Genomic DNA, 21,153 nt, shown 5'->3' with positions numbered 1-21,153 from the left:
TTATGTCCGCAACAATGATTTAATTATTGGTTTGTAAGTATAAACATGCAATAAACCGAAAAATAAAGAATTTAAAAAAATAAAAAAAAGTTTCCACCAGATCAATAGCTAGGACAAAAGGAGTTCTCTTCTGGTCATGCGAATAATACAGGCACCTATCACTGTCGAGATGGACAGCTTCTTTCTGTCCTCTTCTCTCTTTATTGTGTAAATGGCAGTCCCTAGATTTGTGCATTCCACAGCTCAGCATCAGTGATTGCACAATTTGATGGTACCTTGGTAACTACTGAGGAGGCTTTCAATTGATGCACACCATATTTGTGCAAGTACAATGCATTTGTTCATGATTATATTGCACTAATTCACAATGCCTTTTTTGCATGAAAGTATTTTTGACTTTGTATTGCATGCATAAGTCAAAGGCCAGTTGAAACACCACTAACTGTTAATAAATGAACTGTATTACAGTGTTTCTTCAAAATGTATTACTTGTGTTACTTTTTTTGCAAATCTTAAGTACGTGTATTTTCAAATTGTAGATGGGTTACCGGCCTGTGGGCTGAATGTTCTGCTTTCTGTGGTGGTGGATTCCAACAGCGACATATAACTTGTCAGCAAATGACAGCCAATGGAACAGTGTTCGTTCTGCCATCAGATGCCTGTAGATACCATGATCGTCCTGCGGGAAGGAAACCTTGCTCTCAGAATCCATGTGCAGGATGGACAGCTCATCCGTGGGGCAAGGTAACTTCTCTTGTATAGAAAGGGGAGGGTGCGTTCTGGTTGACAAGGTGTTAAGGTCTGTGAGGTTCAAACTTTTATCATCACACTAAAATCTATCAAATTATGTTTTCTACATTTCTGGCCAGTAAATTATTGGTATGGGGAAAAAGGTGGCATTCATTAAAGTGACAGTGATTGTTAGGCAATGTGGCATCCATCTGTAAACCCTTGCTAGTTACAAAGGCAAATCCCATTTGATGTGGGACGTGTTACGCACTTTGTTTATATTTTTCTGAATTTAACAATGCTCTTTGGCCAAAGACTACCAAGCGCTTGACAAATGAACAGGAAAGACATAGGGTGTAACTTGCACTGATTTTGGGAGCCTTGTAACTCTGAAGTTGATCTTGTCCCCTGTGACAGATGATCTATAAAGCAACTGAGATGCTGCAAAGAAAGGCCTGAAATAGGGATGACCTTGAATATATGAACATAAGAAAGGACACTGGTGCTTTATATGGTAGTATAGATCGATATCTTGTGCAATTATAAGTTATGCATAGTTTTGAATTGCACTGAAAGGCAATAGACATCTGCAATTACTTGGAACATATGTCCAAATTTAGGGATATCAGCAATGGTTTAGACAGCCTGTATTTTCTTCAGTTAGAGGTCAGATAATAGCTTTATGGGTATGACTAATCTATAGTGTCATACTTTAAAGCAACCTATAGCACCTTCTACCAAAGGCACTTCCTCATTGCTATGACAGTATCTAGCTTTAAAAAGCTTTAAGTATTATGGACATAGACAGAGTAGTTGGGTTGAACTCCAATCGGTGTTTAACCAAAATGTTGGGGAAAAAAATGTTGTGGGTCACAAATATCATGACCGGAAAAATGTGATGTCAATAATGTAGTGAAACTTAACACTAAAGGTAAAAAATATCCTTTATAGGTATTTGAAATAGTTTATTAAAAATACAATTATAACAGGGAGCTTCGCGCGCAACCAAGATGGCCGCATGAGCACAGGGCTCTCGAGACCCTCGTAACCTCCCGCTCATATCCTGTCATTTATCCTGATTTTTATTGACGTCTTCGTACAGATGACCCACAGGAGAAACTAAAACTGCAACGTGCGTCCCGATCGGACCCCGGAATCCGGAGCTGTGGTGTTGGACAGTTTGCAGCCTTGGACTCGGGGATGCCCGGCGCTGGAGTTGGCAGTGTGCCCGGGGCGTAATTGAATAACATTGGCCTGAGGTGGTGGTTAACATCCGGAGCGGGTCTTACTTTCACTTTGGATTTTACCACCTGGACTAGACCCCGGGCCGGGAGCGTCCCCCCCCCTCTTCAATCAAGGACACATCCCCGATCAGACATTCGAGTGAGACACATATTGCTGGAAGTGCTGATCCTTCGACGGAAGGCTGACCGTCTCTCTCAGCTGACTCTGGTGTGGCACCTAGGCGCCATTTTTTTTTTTTTGGGCCTCCTGATTTTCTGCTTCACGGCCGTTTTGCCGTATTGGTCAACATTCCTGGCTGTCTGGTGTTGTCTATTGTTCTTTGGCTGTCCTCTTGGTTGGTTTTTCCCCTCTTTAGCTCCTGCTTTGGACTCTACCAGGGTATCTCCCGTAATGGCGGGGAAACCGGAGGGAGACAAACAGAAGGCTAAAACTACCAGGCGAGGTGGATATACCCAAACCAATGTAATGGATCGGTATGCCCAGGTCAAGGGGTCGCCCAGTGGGCCGGGTAGGCCACTGGAAGAGGCGAGAGACTCGATGCATCCGACAACCGACCCAACTCTGCAGGACGTCATGGCCGCCATCGAAGGCATCAAATTGTCCCTCGGGAAGCAAATGGAGACGCTCGCTCATAAGCTGGACATTGTAGCGATAGATGTTTATTTGATTCGTACGGACTTGACTAAAACAAACAAAAAAGTTAAGGACTTGGATATAAAAACATCAAGTTTGACGAACGATGTAGTAGACCTGCAGACTGAAGTCTGCAACTTACGGGCCTCTAATGATCTTGTCACGCGTCGCCTGGAAGATTTCGAAGGAAGGGCTCGGCGGAACAACGTCCGTATCGTCGGAGTTCCGGAAAAGGCGGAAGATCCGGCAGCTGACCTTTTTGTGGAAAATCTTATTACTAACCATCTGGCGCCCAAGGAACTGAGTAAATTTTTCACTGTTGAACGAGCTCACAGAGTCCCAGGTGGTAAGCCAAAGGTGGGTGCCCCGCCGCGGCCTATGATAGCGCAAATTTTTAACTCTCGGGCTAGAGACGCTATCCTTCAGGCCTCGCGAGCGGGTGGACCCTTGAACTTTCAGAACTCCACCATCAGCTTCTATCATGACTTCACCCAATCGGTCCAGAAGCAGAGACTAAGTTTTCTTGGGGGATTAAGGAGACTCCGTGATATGGACCTGAAGTATGCCATGCTATTCCCTGCAAAGTTGCGGAATGAACATGATGAGCGGGCCTATTTCTTTGATAAGCCTGAGATGGTGGCTGATTGGCTGGACACTCTGCCGGCCCGACGAGATCCGGAGCGGCGGTCCGGTGGAGCAGAGGGAGGTTCGATGGAGCAGAAATGAACATCATCTGTTTGGTTTCTGGGGACGCTTCGGAGACTAACACTGTGGGGTTTCAATGTTGCTGTATGACCACTTGTAGATAGCAGGGAAGGATATGGAGTTTCTTGTGGGTCTCTTTCCTCCTCAGTTCGACTTTTTGTAGTTTAGTTTAGATGTGGGGGCGACAGGCACACTGCAAGTTGGGGTGGCTTATTAGTCTTATGCAGGGGTGCAGGGTGGGGGGTGTCCTGTGGGGTTGTTTCAGGGAGGTGAGGGGGGTTTGTTGGGGTTTCCGTTTCTTTTTTCGCAAGGCACCGTATTGCAAGACTCTTTCATTGAAGTGCTGCGCTCTGACCGGGGTTGGATCTTTTACCTTTTTTGAGATGGAGGGTAGAGGGTTGAGATTGATGAGTTGGAATGTGAATGGGTTGGGGGACAGGATCAAGCATGGGGTTGTATTGCAATTGTTAAAACGTCATTCCCCTGATGTGGTTTTGCTCCAGGAGACCCATTTGATTGGGAATACATGCCATGCTATGAACAGGAAGGGTTATCGTCTTTTCGCCCATGCAGGGTTCTCCTCTGGGTTCCAGGGAGTGGAAATCCTGGTCAGGACCTCTCTCTCGCTTGAGTCCTTGATGATGGGGGCGATATGTTGCTGTGTCTGGGCGTTGGGAGGGTCGGACACTTTCCCTGGTCTCTGTCTATGTTCCTCCAGGCATGCAGTCTACAACTTTTGCTGATCTGGGGCGGGTTTTACTCGATCTCCCTGCGGGGTCATTGATCCTGGGTGGGGATTTCAATGCTGTGGTATCTGGTATGATTGATAGACATCCGTCTAGAGACCTTAGAGGGGCGCAGAGCTGGCTGCCGGATTTCATTGACACCCTAGACCTGGTGGATTGTTGGAGATTACTACATCCTACCCAGCGGCAATACACGTTCCACTCTGGTGCACATGGCAGCCTCTCTAGGATAGATGACGTGTTGGTACCAGCGGCGCAGGTTTCCTCTGTTGTGGAGGTCAAACATATGGCTCGAGGTATTTCAAATCACTCCCCTATATGGCTTCGGGTCGAATTGGCATCGGGGACCGGGGGACGGGTAGCCCCGATTAACCCTTGGTATCTCCGGAACCCTAAGACCCGTAGTGAATTGGTGAAGTCCTTAGATCTTTATTTTTGGGAGAATGAGGGTTCGGTCTCTTCCGCGGTGTCGTTGTGGGAAGCCTTCAAAACTGTGGTGAGGGGACAAGCCCTGTCTTTGATTGCTGGAATCAAGAAACAGAGAGATGAGGATGTAGTGCGGATAGAAACTGAGATAGCAGGCTTGGAGTTAGATCTAGAACAAGAAGTAACCCGCGCCAAGATGCATGTTTTACGGTTGAAACAGTTGGAATATAAGACGTTAGTTACTGACACTGCGAAGGCTCTTGGTCGGGAACAACAGGGGCGTCTTTGCGATGTCGGAGATAAAGCGGGTAAGTTGATAGCAGGGCTAGATAAAAGGGATAGGATGGGACTCAGATTACCGACCCGGCGGAGGTAGTGGCATGCTTTGCTGCACACTTTCAAGCGGTCTACTCTCTGGTGTCGGATAGACCAGAGGAAGACTCTCACTTATTGCTGCGAGATATTGCCCTGCCGTGTCTCTCTGACGCAGACAGGGAGCTCATGGATAGCAAAATAACTGCAGACGAGGTGGCCTTGGCGATGCGTTCCCTACGTTCGGGTAAGGCTATGGGTCCAAATGGTTTGCCGATAGAGCTATATAAGCTCCGGCCTGATAAGATCGCTCCTTATTTACGGGATATGTTTCTAGAGTCTTGAGAGCAGGGTCTTCTCCCCCGCGATCAGCGGCTTGCGACAATCGTTGTGATACATAAGTAAGGGAAACCGAGGAACAGATGTGGATCGTATCGGCCGATCTCGCTTTTGAACGCCGAACCTAAAATTCTCTCTAAGTTACTGGCCAATAGATTGGTTAAGGTTATAAGTGACTTAATCCATCCAGATCAGTCTGGTTTTATTCCGCATCGCAACACGGCATTGAATCTTAGGCGTCTACACGGTGCTCTCGCGAGGGTTGCGACGTTGCGTGAGCCGGCCATTTTGGCGTCACTGGACGCCACTATGGCTTTCGACACTGTGGAGTGGCCGTATTTGTGGGCGGCGTTAGCTAAATTTGGTTTCGGGCCCGAATTCATTGGATGGGTGCGGCTTCTCTACGAGGAACCCCTCGCACAGATAGTTGTCAACGGTCGTGTTTCTGCTCCGTTTGGTCTTGGGCGGGGTACCCGTCAGGGTTGTCCTTTATCACCTCTCCTGTTTGCGTTGGCCCTTGAGCCTCTGGCTGCGTGGATCCATTGGGAACCCTCTATGAGGGGTATTCAGTGGTCCCCGGAGTACGAAGATCGTATCTCGTTGTATGCGGACGATATTTTATTGTATCTGACCTCACCCAGAAAGTCGTTGATAGTATTGTGCGACGTGTTGATCTCTTTTGGCAGAAACGCGGGCCTGGTTATCAATTGGACGAAATCATATCTCTACGTGCTATGTGGTGACGCCCCTCTCCTTCCACGTAATTGTCCCATCCAAGTTACACAGGAGGGGTTTAAATATCTGGGTATATATGTGTCTATGGACCCCTTAACTCGGTATAAAAAAAATCGTATCCCTCCTTTAGATCGTTTGAAACTGGACGTTGCGGGTTGGCGTAGGCTTCCACTGTCGCCGCTCGGACGCGCGGCTCTCTTTAAGATGATGTCCCTGCCCCATTTTTTGTACGCCCTTCAGAATACGCTTGATGTTGTCCCGGCTAGTTATTTCTGGAAGGTAGAGGGTCTCCAAAGGAAATTGCTATGGGACGGCAGACCTCGCTTAGCGCTTGCCAAACTTACACTCCCATGGTATGACAGAGGTATAGCTCTCCCCGACGTTAAGCGATACTATTGGGCATCTCAATTAGGGGCTATTAATCATGGTATGTATGACCCGGAGTTGAACGCTGGATTTGCTATGGACCGGTGGCTACTGCCTGGTGGTAACTATGATAGGGCGCTGTACACCAAATCGGTGATTAGCTTCTTGACGAGGCCTACGAAGACGGCCGTACGTATTTGGAAGGACGCTACTAGCTCGTTGGGGTGGAAGGATCGTTTGACCTTAGCAACCCCGCTTTTTGGCTCTGATAGACTAGGCAAATTGTGGAATACTAAGGGATTCGATAAGTGGGATCTCTTTGGCATCACGAAGGTGGAAGACCTATGGGCCAAGGGGCAAGTGAAGCAGTTTTCAGCCTTGCAAGCGGAGTTTGAATTGGGAGAAACGGAGTACTTCTGTTATGCTCAGGTCCGACATGCCCTGATGTCAGTCTTCCAGGAAGGGGAAGTAATACCGGTGTCTACCCCGCTGGAGGATCGGGTGTTAGATGGCCATATGCCCGATAGTACCATCTCCCTGATTTATAAGAAATTGATCAATGATAGGACAGACCTTCTGCTCCATTTGCGTGATCTCTGGACCCGTGACGGCCTTGAACTGGACGATGAAGACTGGCAGTCTGCGATCTCCTCTCCTAAGGAGGTCGCAATTCCAGCGAGACTCAGATTGGTTCAACTGAAAATCTTGCACAGGGTATATGTCACGAGTCCGCGTCTGGTTCAGATGGGCTTTTCCGAGGAGGGTTTGTGTAAACGGGGTTGTGGATTGTTGGGTACATTTCTTCATATCATTTGGGAACGCCGGGAAGATGCTGACTATTAGAAACGAGTCCACGAAGTGATGGAGGAGGTTACAGGTGTTGCTCTTCTGCCCGAGGCTAGTCGCTGCTTACTGAATGTTTGGGAGTCGACTGATCATAATGCTGCTCAGACACAGTGGGTGACCTTGGGGGCCATGATCGCCAAACATAATATTGCGCAGCTATGGGGGTCCCAGAGGCCTCCTACTCTTGATGTGTGGATGGCAAACATGGACTGGTGCATATTTAGGGATAAAACGGTATATCTGGCCCGGGGTCGCCCTCGGAAATGGCATAGAATTTGGGGTCCCTGGAACCGATATCGGGGTGACATATGTGTACCACCAGCAACTACCATCATGGATGTTCCGCTTTCCCCCTGACCCCATGTTGACTCTGCTTCTTTCCCTTTTTCTCCTCCCCTCCCTCATGGCGGTATTATTTGTACTATTGTATGCTAAAGAGATTTTCCACCTCGGTACGAACTATGCACTCTGTATTTTGTATTCATGCCTTGCTTGTTATTTTTTCAAATAAAAAGAAATATTAAAAAAAATACAATTATATATATTTTCTTAATATGCTTGTCTAAAATATTCTGTTTTATTTAGTCTGTGGAATGTTAATTATTTTAGTACTTTAGGTTATTATTTTTGTAATAATATTTCTGTTTAATTTGTTTTAGCGTAGTTTGTAAATTTGTATCCGAAATATGTTTGATTTTTTATTAATTTAGAAATTGTAAAGTTAGGAGCAGGTTGTTGAGTTTGTAGAGGATTATTAGAGGGCGTTCTATAATATGTAAATTATAGTTTTTAATTTATAGTTAGTGTATGTAATTAAATCATTTTATTGATAACTATTTAAAATATTTAACAGATTTTAATTATTCGGTAATTTTTAATTAATTGCTAGTTGGCTGACTAGTGTTTTTAATAAAACTGTGTACATTTTATTTTACTGTATTTAATAACCGTGGGCAATGAACTCTGCTCTGCTCGCGGAGTTTGTTTGCGGAGATTTGTTAACTACGCATTCCATTAAAAACACGGAATTCAGGCAAAAACTCTGTTCCTCCACATAGCGGAGTCAGCTGCTAAACTGCACCCACAAATGCTTTGATAAAGCAACTGCTAGGTTTACATGCTAAAAAGCATATAACCAGTTCACAAAAGTGAACTTTGAAAATGAAAAATATCAGGCTATGAGAGAGGTGATGATTTTGGGGTCCCCCCTAACCTAGGGGGAGGACCAAGCAGATTTATTGAACACAACGAGCATATCATGCTGAATGATTCAGTGGTGGTCCCATCCCCTTAGGACCACCCCAAGCACAGTTCTGGGCAAAAATATAATCAAAAATCAAAGGCCCTGCAAAGCATTAAGGGTCGAGATTAGCAGTGGGCAATAAAAATTATAGTATCCATTATCAAAATAATTCTACAAAGAGCTACAGTTCAACTAGTTGTTACTAGGTGTCCCTCACGAGTCAAATGCAAAAGCATTGACATTATTACATCAAGCTGCAGTTCAACTACTCGTTGCTAGGTGTCCCTCAGGTCAAATACTTTTGCATTTGACTCGTGAGGGAAAGCTAGTAACGACTAGTGGAACTGCAGCTTGATAAAATAATTTCTCTGCCTGCACTGGCATCCATTGTGTTGTCTATCGATAAGGCAGGTACCCTTGCACTATCGTGCAAGGGTGCCTGCATTGGATGCAGGATTGTTTATGTATAGGAAGGGGCATCTTCCTACATAAAAGCAATCCTCAAATGCTTTTTCCTTTTTCTAAGTGTGCTGAAGAATTAAATAACAGAGGAAACAACAAGGAGAAATAAAGCTATTTCTCTTGGTTGTGCCACCCCTAGGAAGGCATAGCATTTTGATGCATTCCCAAGTTTTCCAGTCTTGGTAAATCTGGGAATGCGCCAAAACGAATGGGTGGATCCGTGGGAACACCCATGCTGCACCCATGGAACAACTTACCAAGGTAGAGTAACTCAAGACTTACGCTGCCTTGCGGTACTCCAGATTTACCAAGCAACGCAGGGCCACACAATCTGACTTTTGTTTTGTTGCTCTTGCAACACCATGCGTGATGATAAATCTGTCCCCAAATCTCTATTCAAATGAAACTTATTTTAGAAGTCAGTAAAACTTTACTGTTATTTAATGTACTACAAATGTGGTCTTTCTTGACCACACAAAACAGCTACTATGTAGGCAGCAGCAGTTCAATCTTACTCAAAGAAAGAACATGTGTAATAAAGGAAACATGAGTACAAGCTTCCCTCACATTCAGAAAAGCAACATTTGCGGCAACAGAGAGACAAGTTTTCTTTAGACATGAAACAGAAACAAAACCCAGTGGATTTGAAAGCCTTCCTCAAATACACAATGAGCAAACGTTTTTCCTCACAGATGAAGCATATGCCAGCAGAGCAAGTGTGTGATTTCTTCATAGATATGTGTAATGTTCATAGTGAAACTTACTATGATATTTTTTGTTTCTTTTTAGTGTTCCAATCGATGTGTGGGTCAAGCACTCGGTTTGCAGCATCGTCACATACAATGTCAGCATTACAATGGGACTGTGGCACCGGACTTATATTGCCAAGAGAAAAGGTACTGATTAGTCTTGCTGAAAGAGAACTGTGTTCAGAGGGTGACTTCCCTTCCTAGTAAATAGCAAATATAAAGCATGGCATGTTATTCATTGTATCTAACTTTAATGATGTTCTTCAGGAGTGAATGCAGAAACCATTACTGATAATGTTACTTGCAAATGCTTTGTTTAGAATATTACTCTTCTATAACTGGAATATTACAGAAGAATAACATAACTGAATCCTTTGTCAGAGAAAAGAAACCTGCCACCAAATTAGAGACAGCTTGGAAGTATGCTGCTTCAGGGGTCATTTCAGAAACTGTGAAAGACCTTTTAGTTTAGTAACTCAGGCGTCCATATTTTAATGGTCCTTTTAGTTGCAAATCAAATTGATTCTATCAGTCCCATCACTGCCAGCCAAATGAGCTGCCTTTTTACAACAGTCTCGTAATTGAAACATTATCTGCACGAGTGCAAGGGATCGCGTACGACAAATACTGATGCATAGACACCAGGAAGTGTAATGTGCACACATCCCATACATTCGCCCTGAACGTGGGTAACTAAGAAGGACTACTCCATTCACAGATACTACCCAAAGGCATACCACTGGAAAACCAAGATATCCAGCCTGTCTCCACAACATGTTGGGCATGGTGCTGAATGTGATAATTACTGGGTGGCCTTTTATATGCTGGAGGTCTTCCTCTCCCTAACAACCCATGGCTTCCCCTCACTAAGGAGGCACTGGTCAAACACACGCTAGACCATCACTCATTGCATACAATAGGTGAGCTATTTCCAAATGGCCATGTCCTACACTTAACCAACACCATACCAGCACAAGGTATTCTTTATAAGGACCTGTTTGTTTATGGGAGACTACACAACACTTTACGCTCCCTTTTGCCCACCTACCCACTGCCACTGGACGACTTCTCACCCGTGCTCATGCTGACCACTGCCACAGACGGAAGCCACATGACTTCTAGACTTTATCATTCCTGAATGACATGTGGGAAAGAGAACTATGAATGCAGCTCACGGGCCACATGTGGAGCTACTGCTGCACACAAAACAAAAATATTTCCATCAATCAGAGGCACATACTCCTACACTTCAAATACTTACACAGGTATTAACTCTCCCAGTTGATATTGGTAAATTTGACACCTCCAGATCTAATCGATGAAAAAAATGTGACGCCCCCGGTGCGGATTTCGCACACCTAACCTGGACATGTCCGGCAGTCTCCACTTACTGGTTGGCTATTTACTCCCACATTTCAGCTATGACCGCCAATGCCAAGTCACCATATCCTCTGAATACCCTACTGGGGTACACCCAGAACGTTCCGCACACAATACGTTGTCTAGTTTCTATGGCGCTACTGCTGGGCAAAAGGGAGCTATCCCTACATTGAGGTAGTGCCAAGCCACCCACTGTACCGGACTGGTTGGAGAGTAAGAGCCATTGCAAGGGCTTGGGGAGGACTATGCCAATCTACAACCTCCCACATCCTGCCCTAGAGATATCTGGACACCCTTGCGTGCATCGCTCCAAACCTTAACAATAGATGCCTCTAATCAGTCCTCTCCCCCGACACACTACGCATGGGGAACTCCCCCATACACCTTAATGTATCCTCTGTGAGATATCACAGTATCTCAAAAACCTGTCTGTTTATACATTTTATAGAGCCGGCTTATATAGTATATGTCAACAATTTGTTTTCATGGGAATTAATGTTGTGAATGGCTGATATAATGCAACTCTCAACTGTCTAAATTCTAAAATTCATGAAAGACAAGTTAAAAAAAACACTTTCTAGTGCTTAAAAACATATAGCTCCACTTTGGGACATCTGGTTGCACTTGACCGGGACAAAGTCAAAGTTTGAGGCTGACCTCAATGGAGCCCCGTAACAATTTCAAACCTGAGCAACGATTGCGAATATAAATGTTCATATTAATCAAAAAACTCTTTAGTAGTATTGAGTTTCTTTTCTTCTCTTTCTTTTTCCATTTCCATGGTATCTTCTGAAAATAAAGTTCTTATTTGGATATTCTCCAACCACAGGGTAACCAAAAGAATTCTTGTCACAGTTCTAATTGACTAAACTACTAATCTTAGAGTCCGGAGTACCGCGCTACTCACCGAAAAAGCCTCGTCGGGTATTGTAAGCGCAATATAAATACATTTACAATTCACAATTACAATTTACAATCAAGGCTCAAACTACATGCTATGCGTGCGCTGGGGACAGAATAGAGCCTACTGACAATAACATTTTGATTTTTAAAAGCTATCGTTAGTTGAATCTGAATCGAGCAGCATAGGTATGTGCAGATTTGTAAAGCACACGTCACTCCTTCTGGTATCAGCGCTAAACACAGTTGTCTATTGTTACCCAAGGAGCCCATATCATTGACCTCAGAAGGATGAAAGGCTGAGTGGGCCATCGGTATTCAATATTGTGACCACCGATTATGCAATTGTGGAATGGCAAGAGAGACAGCGGCGCTCGCCTGAAGTACATGTTCTTAGTCACAAAACACTGACAGTTATGTGTGAGTTTGGGCCAAACTGTCTTGAATTAAAGTAAACTGAGGAACAAAGCAATCTGTGTAATAAGAAAAACAACATGGATGTGAAACCCGACAGTTTCTTTGTGGTAGGCACCTGCTATAAGCGGTCATATCATATTATGCAACAACCTAAAATAACATATTTTTGCATAGGGTTTGGGATCATTGTGAGATGGGACAAGACAAATCCGACGGCGTGATCACAGTGGCCCAGCGCCAGCACCTTCAGCTCCTAGCAGCACAGCACGCAGTTCCGCTCGGGAGCCAGGTCCGGAGGGGTGGAGGGGGACAGAGGGCTGCCAGCCGGGAGCTGAAGGTGCTGGCGCTGGGACGCTGCGACCACACCAGCCACGGACAGTGAGTTGGGAGGCCGGTGAAACTTCCGGGATGAGATTCCAGGCCCATGCGGGTTCTGCCGCGCGTCCAGGGCCTGCTGACATCTCGGCCCTTGATGCTGTTTTGCCTGTTTACCCCATCCGACGTGAAGCCGTGGCCGCTGGTGCTGCAGGCTGGCCGCGGCCGAGGGAGAGCTGCGGCAGGCTCACGCTGGTATAGAGCGATTGTGGCTGAAGGGCGGGTGCAGGCGCTGCGGGCTACACCACTGTTTTGTCCCGAATGCATATAATGGCATCGGGCGCATGCAACAAAGAGTGCGAATCCATGGACCAATCACAAGACAACCAAGCACTGAAAATGCATTAGGACTCGTATTTACGAGGGACCTATTGCATTTTCAACAGAAGAGCGTACGTGAAAGAAGGCATAGACGGGAGGGGGTGGTGTAGGTGGTGATGGTCCAAGAAGTTACGGCCTACGGGAGGGAACGGGGAAAGGCTGGGCAACCAAACTGTTGTGGAAGTAAAGGGGCTGATAGCCTCGGAAGGAGGAAAATGATGTCATGGTCGGGAGGAGGCCGAATTAAGTTCCCAAAAACCAATCAAAATGTAGCATTTAGAATTGTGGCCAATCAAAATGATAGCTGGAAAGTGGGCGGAGCTTTCCCCACTATACTGAATACAGCATCTCTCTGACGAGACAGCGCATGCGCTGCCTAGTCAGAGACCTAAAAAGGAATGTGAGACAAAAGGATGGGCAACTGAAGTTAAGAAGAAATAAAAATTAATGAATGGAAGGAATACAAAAAGAAAACATGCAAAGAAGGTGTGAAGGAACAACATGAGCATAGAAAACTAGGAAAAGGTCAAATGGAATGACAGAAGAATAGACAGAAGAAAAGAAAGATTGAAAGAAGGAATGGAAAAAAGCCACCTGCTCCTCTGCAACTTGTACTTCTCTGCTCATAGGAAACCTATCATGTCCTCTGACAGGACACTTCACACCTCATCAGGTAATACTGGCACAGCATGGCCAATCAGGAGAGAGCAGCTAAAAAGCTGGACTTTGGCTCACAGAAAATAATTTTTAATAACTTAATTCCTGTAATAGGTATGACAAATCCAACAGTGATAAGTGTTGGACTTACCCCAACTATTAATTTGATATGGAGTCATTCACTAAAACGGGGAAATCTGAAATTGGCAGTTTTCCCTTACCATGGGTTATAAACCATTTTTTATAATGTCCCTGCCTAATGTTATAAGGCACCTTACCCCTGGGGACCTAGGGGGGACATCAGGGGTGATTTATATGTAAAAATAAGGATGTTTGAGACTTTGGAAGTACATTTAAATCCAACATGGAATTTGCATATAATTTAATGTTAAAGACAGTCTGCAAAGCAGGGCTACCTTTAAAATGACAGCATGCAACACATCAATGCTTACACTGGTGCAGGAAATCACTGGGCCCCTAAACCTCCTTGCCCTATTATAAGCTTATAGGCAGGTTGAATCCCTCTAGGCTTATTATCCACTATGGACGTATTGGTTCTGTCAGCGCCAACTGTAATTAGACTATATACCTTTACAGCAGAGCATTGGTCCTGGGTCTGGTAAGCAGAGCCCAGGGCACAGTCAGGGTCAGTTGCCACCAGTACAACCCAACAATGGAGGAGTTCAGAGCAAAAAGGATGGCTTTCTCACACAGCTCCCCCCCAAACAAAAGGTAATGGAAAACTAACCCACACCCTTGAAGTCCTCATCAGCTAAGTGGTAGAATCTGGAAAATCTGTATTGGCATGAGCAGTCCCAGGACTGTGTTCCACTGTAAAGTCCATCCCCAGTAGAGAAATAGACCACCTCAGCAGTTTAGGATACCCCCCTTCCCCCCCCATCTGCATGAGCCATCTAAGAGGTCCATAGTCAGTTTGAACACAGAAGTGAGTGACAAACAAGTATGGTCTCAACTTCTTCAGGGGTCAAACCACAGCAAAGGCTTCCCTCTCAATGGCACTCCATCTATTGTCTCTGGGGAGAAGTCACCAACTGATGAAGGCAATTGGCTGATCAAGGCCCTCTTCATTTATTTGTGCCAACACTGCCCCAATCCCTATATCTGAAACATTTGTCTGAACCACAAACTTCTTTGTTTAGTCAGAGGCCAGCAACACTGGTGCTGAACACATAGTATCTTTCAAATTGACAAAGGCCTTCTGACACTCTGAGGTCATATCAACCTTCTTGGGCTTCTTTTTGGAAGTGTGGCGTGTCAGCGGGACCACACTGGTCCCATAGTACTAGAAAAATCCCCTGTAATACTCAGTCAGACCAAGGAATGCCCTGACCTGTGTCTCAAGCAGAATTTCCCATCTAACAGAAATACTGCTTGAAATGTATGACTTTCATAGATTTACAGGAGTACTCCTGGGATACTTTGTGAAACCTATACAAATTGAAAATCTATACCAAATATTTGAGCAACACCACAGTAAATTCCCAGCTTTTAAAGCTTGGACTTTGGACTTTGTGAATTAGACCCTCTGTCAGTAACCTCTTTTTGACGTGTTAAGCTGTGCTTTCTCCTCATTCCACTTAACTAAACTACAGTTTATGGTAGAGTTAATCTCTCTGTTCACCATAGTCCCTTTTTTCATTTGCTCTATTTTCTTTGTTCCTTGTTTTCCTTTTACTGTATAAATGTAATTACTCCATTATTTGGGACAATGCTTCTTCTTCTACATTTTCTTTCTAGTACAACTTTCCTGATGGATCTGTCCCGGGCTCATGCTATTTTACCTCTTTATCTCATTCATTTAATATTTTTTTTTTTTTTTGTTTTTGTTATATTTGCTATAATTCTATATATATGAATGTCAAATCTTTTTGCCCTTTCTTCTTTCCTTCATAATAATAAGCTCTAGCAGTGTTTCACTCACAAAGTGTTTAATGTCTTCACTCTCTCCCTTTCCACCTCAAAAAAACTAAAATGTTCCCTCCAGTTATTGGACCACATATTTAAATCATGGGTTATTTTCATTTTTCTGTCCTATAAACCTTTGTCCCTGTTAGTCCTTAGTTTGGGTATCATCTTTGATTCCCAACGTATCTTCACCTATCACATCTCATTAACCTGCAATTTTCAGTTTCAGCTGTACAGCATCCACAAAATGTGTTTATTATTGCAGGTGACAAAAGCTCTCATTGCTATTTTTGTCTTTGTGTTTTGTTCACGAAACCATTGAATGTCTCTATTTCTTCGTCTTCACACCTATGTCTCTGCCCCACTCTTATATTTTCAATTTCTCAAATAATCTTCTTAAGCAGCCATTTGTCCCTCACCTTTCTCCCCTCAATCTCCTTGTGATATTTCCATTTCCCATTTATGTCATTTTCTTTCTCATACAGTTAAATAAGTATTTGGTGTTTCCAACGTATGTCTGCATCCTTGTATATTTGGGCATTTGTATTATATGATCCAAGTTACAGAGCAACGGAAAGTTATATAAGGGTTGTGTAAGGGTTGGAGTCATAGAAAACAGTTGTGAATCATTTATAGTAAAGTTAATCATTGTGAAATGTTAGTCCTTTTGTGTCGAGACATACTTTTCTTGAGAAGGTGATTCTTCATATCTTTCCTGAATTAGAGGAGGGTTGTAGTAGGTCTGATGCCGAAGAAGATGAGACTCGAGATCCTAGAAACCTTGATGGTGAAGGCTGACCTTCCGTTTTATCTCTCTTTTTTGTTGTTGCAATTTCCAGTCTTGAAATATCCTGACCTTTTTTGAGGCATTGTATTTGATGCAGGTGGTCTTGAGGAGTAAGGGTGATGTTTCTGAAGATCTTCAGGGTTTTGATGGATACCTTCCAAGATCCAATGAAGTGTCTGGAAGATTGTACAGCAGGATTTTGCCTCCATCCATATGCACAAGTACTAAGATTCATACTATTGTTCTGAAGGCAGTTTCTAGGACAAAAGTAGTTGCTTTCCTCAGGAGGGAAAGTTGATACAATCGCATTTCTTTTTCTTTACAATGAGTTCACTGAAGAAGAGGTTGGTGTTGATAGTGAATGTGAGTAATTTTGCATTGCATTTCAGCTGGTGGCAAATCCCTCCAGGTTCATTTTGGACAGCTGGACTTTAATTTGTGATTTTGCATTGCCATTGGCAAACAGAAAACATTCTTTGTTGTGTTGAGTTGTGCTTAGGCCTTGGATATCAAATTCTAAATGTGATTGAGGCAGTTTTTGAGTTGCAGGATGTTGCCTGGAGTGGAGATTTTCAGATGGAGTTGTGTATCCTCAATTTATAGATGCATCCGGATTATGCTATAGGGTTGCATGGGGTTTCATTAATGGGGGGCTTTAGTCATTCTTGTTCACAATCCAGTGGGCTTTGTGGAGTACCTGATGGATAGCACTATGATCTGAAGCCAAATTTGCTGATGTAGATTTGGAGTTGGATGAAACCTGCTTTTCCAATACATTTTGTGGTGACTGGAAGGTGGGTGATGGGATTTTAGTTGATGACATTATTTGGGTTCACAGTGGGATTTTCACATGCATCTGTCTTGTTTTAAAGTCACCTGAGTCTGTTTCTTGATTGAATAAGGTGTTGACCATGTTGAAGATGAGAGTTAAGTCATCTACATGGAGGGAGTTCACAATAAATATGGATAGAATGTTGTCTCTATAGGAGATGGTTTTGAAGGTGTTTGTTAGAAATTGGGTCTCTAGTTGGCAGAGGTCTGCACCCTGTCCAAGTAGGGACCACAGTCCTAGTCAGGGTAAGCTAGATACACACTTTAAATTAACCTGTGCTCACCCTCCGGTAGGCTGGCACAGAGCAGGCAGGCTTAACTTAAAAGGCAATGTGTAAGAATTTGTGCAACTCACACACACACATGCAGTAACACAATGAATACACCACGAAAAGACTCCACACACGTTTAGAAACATAGAGAATAGTTTTATGATCAAATCAAAACCACACAACAAAAATCTGATAAGTAGAACTAGAGTTATGAATTTTTAAAGAACAAACCAAAAATAGTGCTTAGAAATCAGTAGCTCTAAACGGTACTTGAGGTCGCACTAAACCGGGGTAAATCCAAAGTTTAGGCCGACTGCGATGGAGGGCAGTCCGGCTATAGGACTCAGACAAGTCCCGCTAACAAAGTACCTAGGATCGACCAAAGTATTTATGTTGAAGACTCGAGGTGAGGAGTCGAGGAGGCACCGCGTTGTCATCAATCCGTGGATGGAGGCAAGCATCAGTGCAGATCCGCGCCATAGAGAGAAGCTTAAGGTCGAAACCATTTGTGATGCAGGCACAGCTTTGATGTTGAGCTGCTCTGTCTGTTGGCATCGAACCGTGCCACTGCTTCGGCATTGAAGGCGATGAGTAGGTTCCGATCGGTGCAAAGTCGCTGCTATGTTGATGTAGGAAAAGCTGCAAAAACCCACTTCTGAGGCCCAGGAATGGAGGGGTTGGACTCACAGATGGCAGAGTCCAGCAAAACCAGCAGGATTCTAGGACGTTTTTTGTGTCCCTGAGACTTCAGGAAGCAGGAGTCAAGCCAGCAAGCCCTTGTAGTTTGTTTTTATCATTTGGATTAAACTTGATGTGTAGAGTAACAGAGGGAGGAGATGGCAAGATGGCTAATCCATTCCACGTTAATGGAGCGATTTTATTAGAGTGATGGCAAGTCCGACATGATTATGCCTTTGAAGTGGCTAGGTTAGGTGATATGTTATTTGATGTGCCAAGAGAAAAGAAGTGTGTTTTCAGAACATCAAAGTTGCATGGTTCTTGAATCACTGAGGTTAAAATCTCCAAGGAATTTCTGGTGGGTGTGTTGAGTGTCCGCAGTTTAGGTTGATGGCAGCTCCTTGGTATGGTGAGAGTGACAGGTAAGGAGTTGGAATGACTTGGTTATTGCTGATTCAATTTGTGTATAGTGTGAAATGGTTTTGTGGATTGCGGTGAGGCCTCTTCCTGTATGTAATCTATGCACTGGATTGTTTAGCCTTTGGGGCTGAGGAAGCCTCGTCTGTGTGGAAGTAAATGTGTGCCTTGTTTTTTTATGGTTCAAGTTTTGTTGTGTAATGATATCTGCAATGCTTGGTGCATAGAGAACTGTATAGTGTGCATTTTGCAACACGTTGGGAGAGTTTGTTCTCTTGGTGGTTTGTGGCTGTGAATGAGGGCATTACCATGCACAAACAGGCTATGCCCTCATCACTGTTTGCCTATGTCAGAGTTCTGAGTTAGCAGGGATACCTGAGAAGGTATCTATTCTGTAAGTGGTGATTGCTGCGTATTGGAACCAGAATAGTGTGGACAGTGGATCTAGTGATCTTCTACCTTGTGCTGCCATCTGTGGTAATGCACACTAGGGCGCTGTGTTTGGCTAATTTAAGGGAGAGTCTGTTGCAGGAAAGTATTACTGGCTTCTGGCCTTTAGATATTTGAGGCAGTGGGACATGTGACCTCCCACTTCAACTACCACCTAAACTGCTGTCAGCCTACCTCTTCTTTATGCTCTAACTTTTGGCTCCATCACCCACTTCACTCTTTTTTCATAGAAATGTTTCAAGTCCAGACTCAATGCTTAGTTTTACTTGTCCTCTTGGTCTGGAATGCTCTTGCATCCACTTTTCACATGTACTATACTGTCACCATGTTCTATTTCTCGATGACACCTTCTGGTTATAACATTCTCTGCAGCTTTTGACCTATCTAACCTATCCTTGTTCTTAGCTGCTATTTGGACATACCTATGTAGCTAGATATTTCCTGTTATTAATCTTCTGTACCATTTTAGAAAAGCAGGTTATTAGTTGGAAACGATATGGGTCCTTATCAAGTCGTAAGTCTACAACACTAGGAACCAGGTGCTCTGTTGTAGCACCTTACTCACTCAGGGTAGCAAGTTACAGAAGTCCAAGCCTTACACAGGGGAGATGGTTTGGGTTCGTATCCAGACATGCTACAAATAGCATCCAGTAAATTAATTTTCAAGTCAGTGTTTTACTTATAAAAAGAAAAAGTACTTTATAGCACAAGCTACTCAATATTACCCATTAGTAATTACAAATACTTACATATCAGCAGTTAGAAATACCTATTGTAACACCCTACAAACAGTTCCCAACTCTGGTGAGCCCTGAACCCTACAACTATAATGTCCCCACATACACTAGACATATGTAATGGGGTGTAATGACCAAAGAACAGGACTACTGGAGTTGCTTGGAAGTCACTGTAACCATAAAAGCAGGAATATGCCATCATAACCTAATGCAACACTATTAAACTTACTAAGGATGGTACCATCTTACAATGACACACAGAGCATGTAATATTTCACTGTCAACCTTGTGAATGTCAATAACACATTTCAAACTATTTCAGTGACCTTCAACAAAACATGTAATGATTTACTATTACACTTCTGATTGCCAATAAAGCATACCAATAACCTTCATTAAGACATATATATTGACAGTCAACTTTATAATTGTCGCAAAAACATTAAAATTTAAATTACAGAAACCTTGTGCAAAATCACACATGGTAGAGTGGTTTATAGACTGAAAAAATATTTCCTCGGACATACATCAGGGAGAATTAAGTCAGTCTTTGGGGGACACTTGGAGGGGGCTAATGTGGGGACTGCCACACTCCTGGCAGCTCCACAATCATTCTGTTGTTTGTTGGTGTTGCCACTACTCTTCCTGGAGAGAGGTGTTACCTCGAAACCGGTCCGGTCCTCGGATGCTTGATTCCGGTCTGGGAAAGATATGGCTGTTGTAGTTCGGACTGGACTGTTCCCATGGGGCAACAGGGTCAGAGCTGATTTGCATAAAGCCATTATCTGACCCAGGGTGGTGTGGAGTGCAAAAAAACGATGGATTTGGGCCCAGATCTTTTGACTGGGGGAGTGTGTGACATTGATCCACATTCAGTCCATCACTTGTTGTTTTTTGCAACTACTCTTCCTGGGGCACCAAAAAAGGAAAATATGAAACTTTTTAGCTCTTTGCTGTGGATAATGGGGTACTCCTTTACCCTCAATCATGCTTGAATGAGGAGCAGCCTCACACTCAAAGACACAATGCATTTTTTGTATTTTGCTACAAGCTGCTTCACACTGTGATTTCCACTCGAGCACCAATTGCTGCCTTTGTCAGGGTCCATGGGGGACGTCCACAGCCCTTCTGTCCCAGCCAGATCCTGAGTGCTCAACACACTTTTTGGGAGTCACACAGGAGCCAGTGTCTGATCTGCTTGCCCACCCACCACTTACCTGCGCGGGCCGGAGCACAGAATGGCTCTCTATATTACCACAGCTGCCAGAATGGTTTTGCTGAATGCCATCCTTGCTCCCCCCTAACAAAGGACATGGAGAGCAGGGACAGCCACCCTGTGATGCATGGTAGCCCTGGGACGCTTACAGTTCCCTTCCCTTCGTAGGATATTCTTGAGTGTGGCAGAGCTCATTGTGATTGGAGCCCTTTGCTTTTATTCTTTGTATTCTTTGCTTGGTCCCTGGGGACAA

General features: G+C 44.0%; 1 protein-coding gene across 1 annotated transcript in view; it reads left to right on the top strand.

The window, feature by feature from the left end:
- ADAMTSL3 (ADAMTS like 3) overlaps window positions 1–21,153 on the top strand; it is a 2,298,702-nt gene that overhangs the window by 2,264,246 nt on the left and 13,303 nt on the right. Inside the window, exons 28-29 of the mRNA XM_078684728.1 lie at window positions 540–744; window positions 9,577–9,683. Coding sequence (XP_078540854.1) covers window positions 540–744; window positions 9,577–9,683 — 312 coding nt within the window. The remainder of the gene's footprint in view (window positions 1–539; window positions 745–9,576; window positions 9,684–21,153) is intronic.

The sequence above is a fragment of the Lissotriton helveticus genome, chromosome 3_2 (genome assembly GCF_964261635.1).
Source record: "Lissotriton helveticus chromosome 3_2, aLisHel1.1, whole genome shotgun sequence".
Lineage (NCBI taxonomy): Eukaryota > Metazoa > Chordata > Amphibia > Caudata > Salamandridae > Lissotriton > Lissotriton helveticus.
Note: the sequence above shows the minus strand (reverse complement) of the source record. Positions and strands in the feature narration are given on the sequence as shown.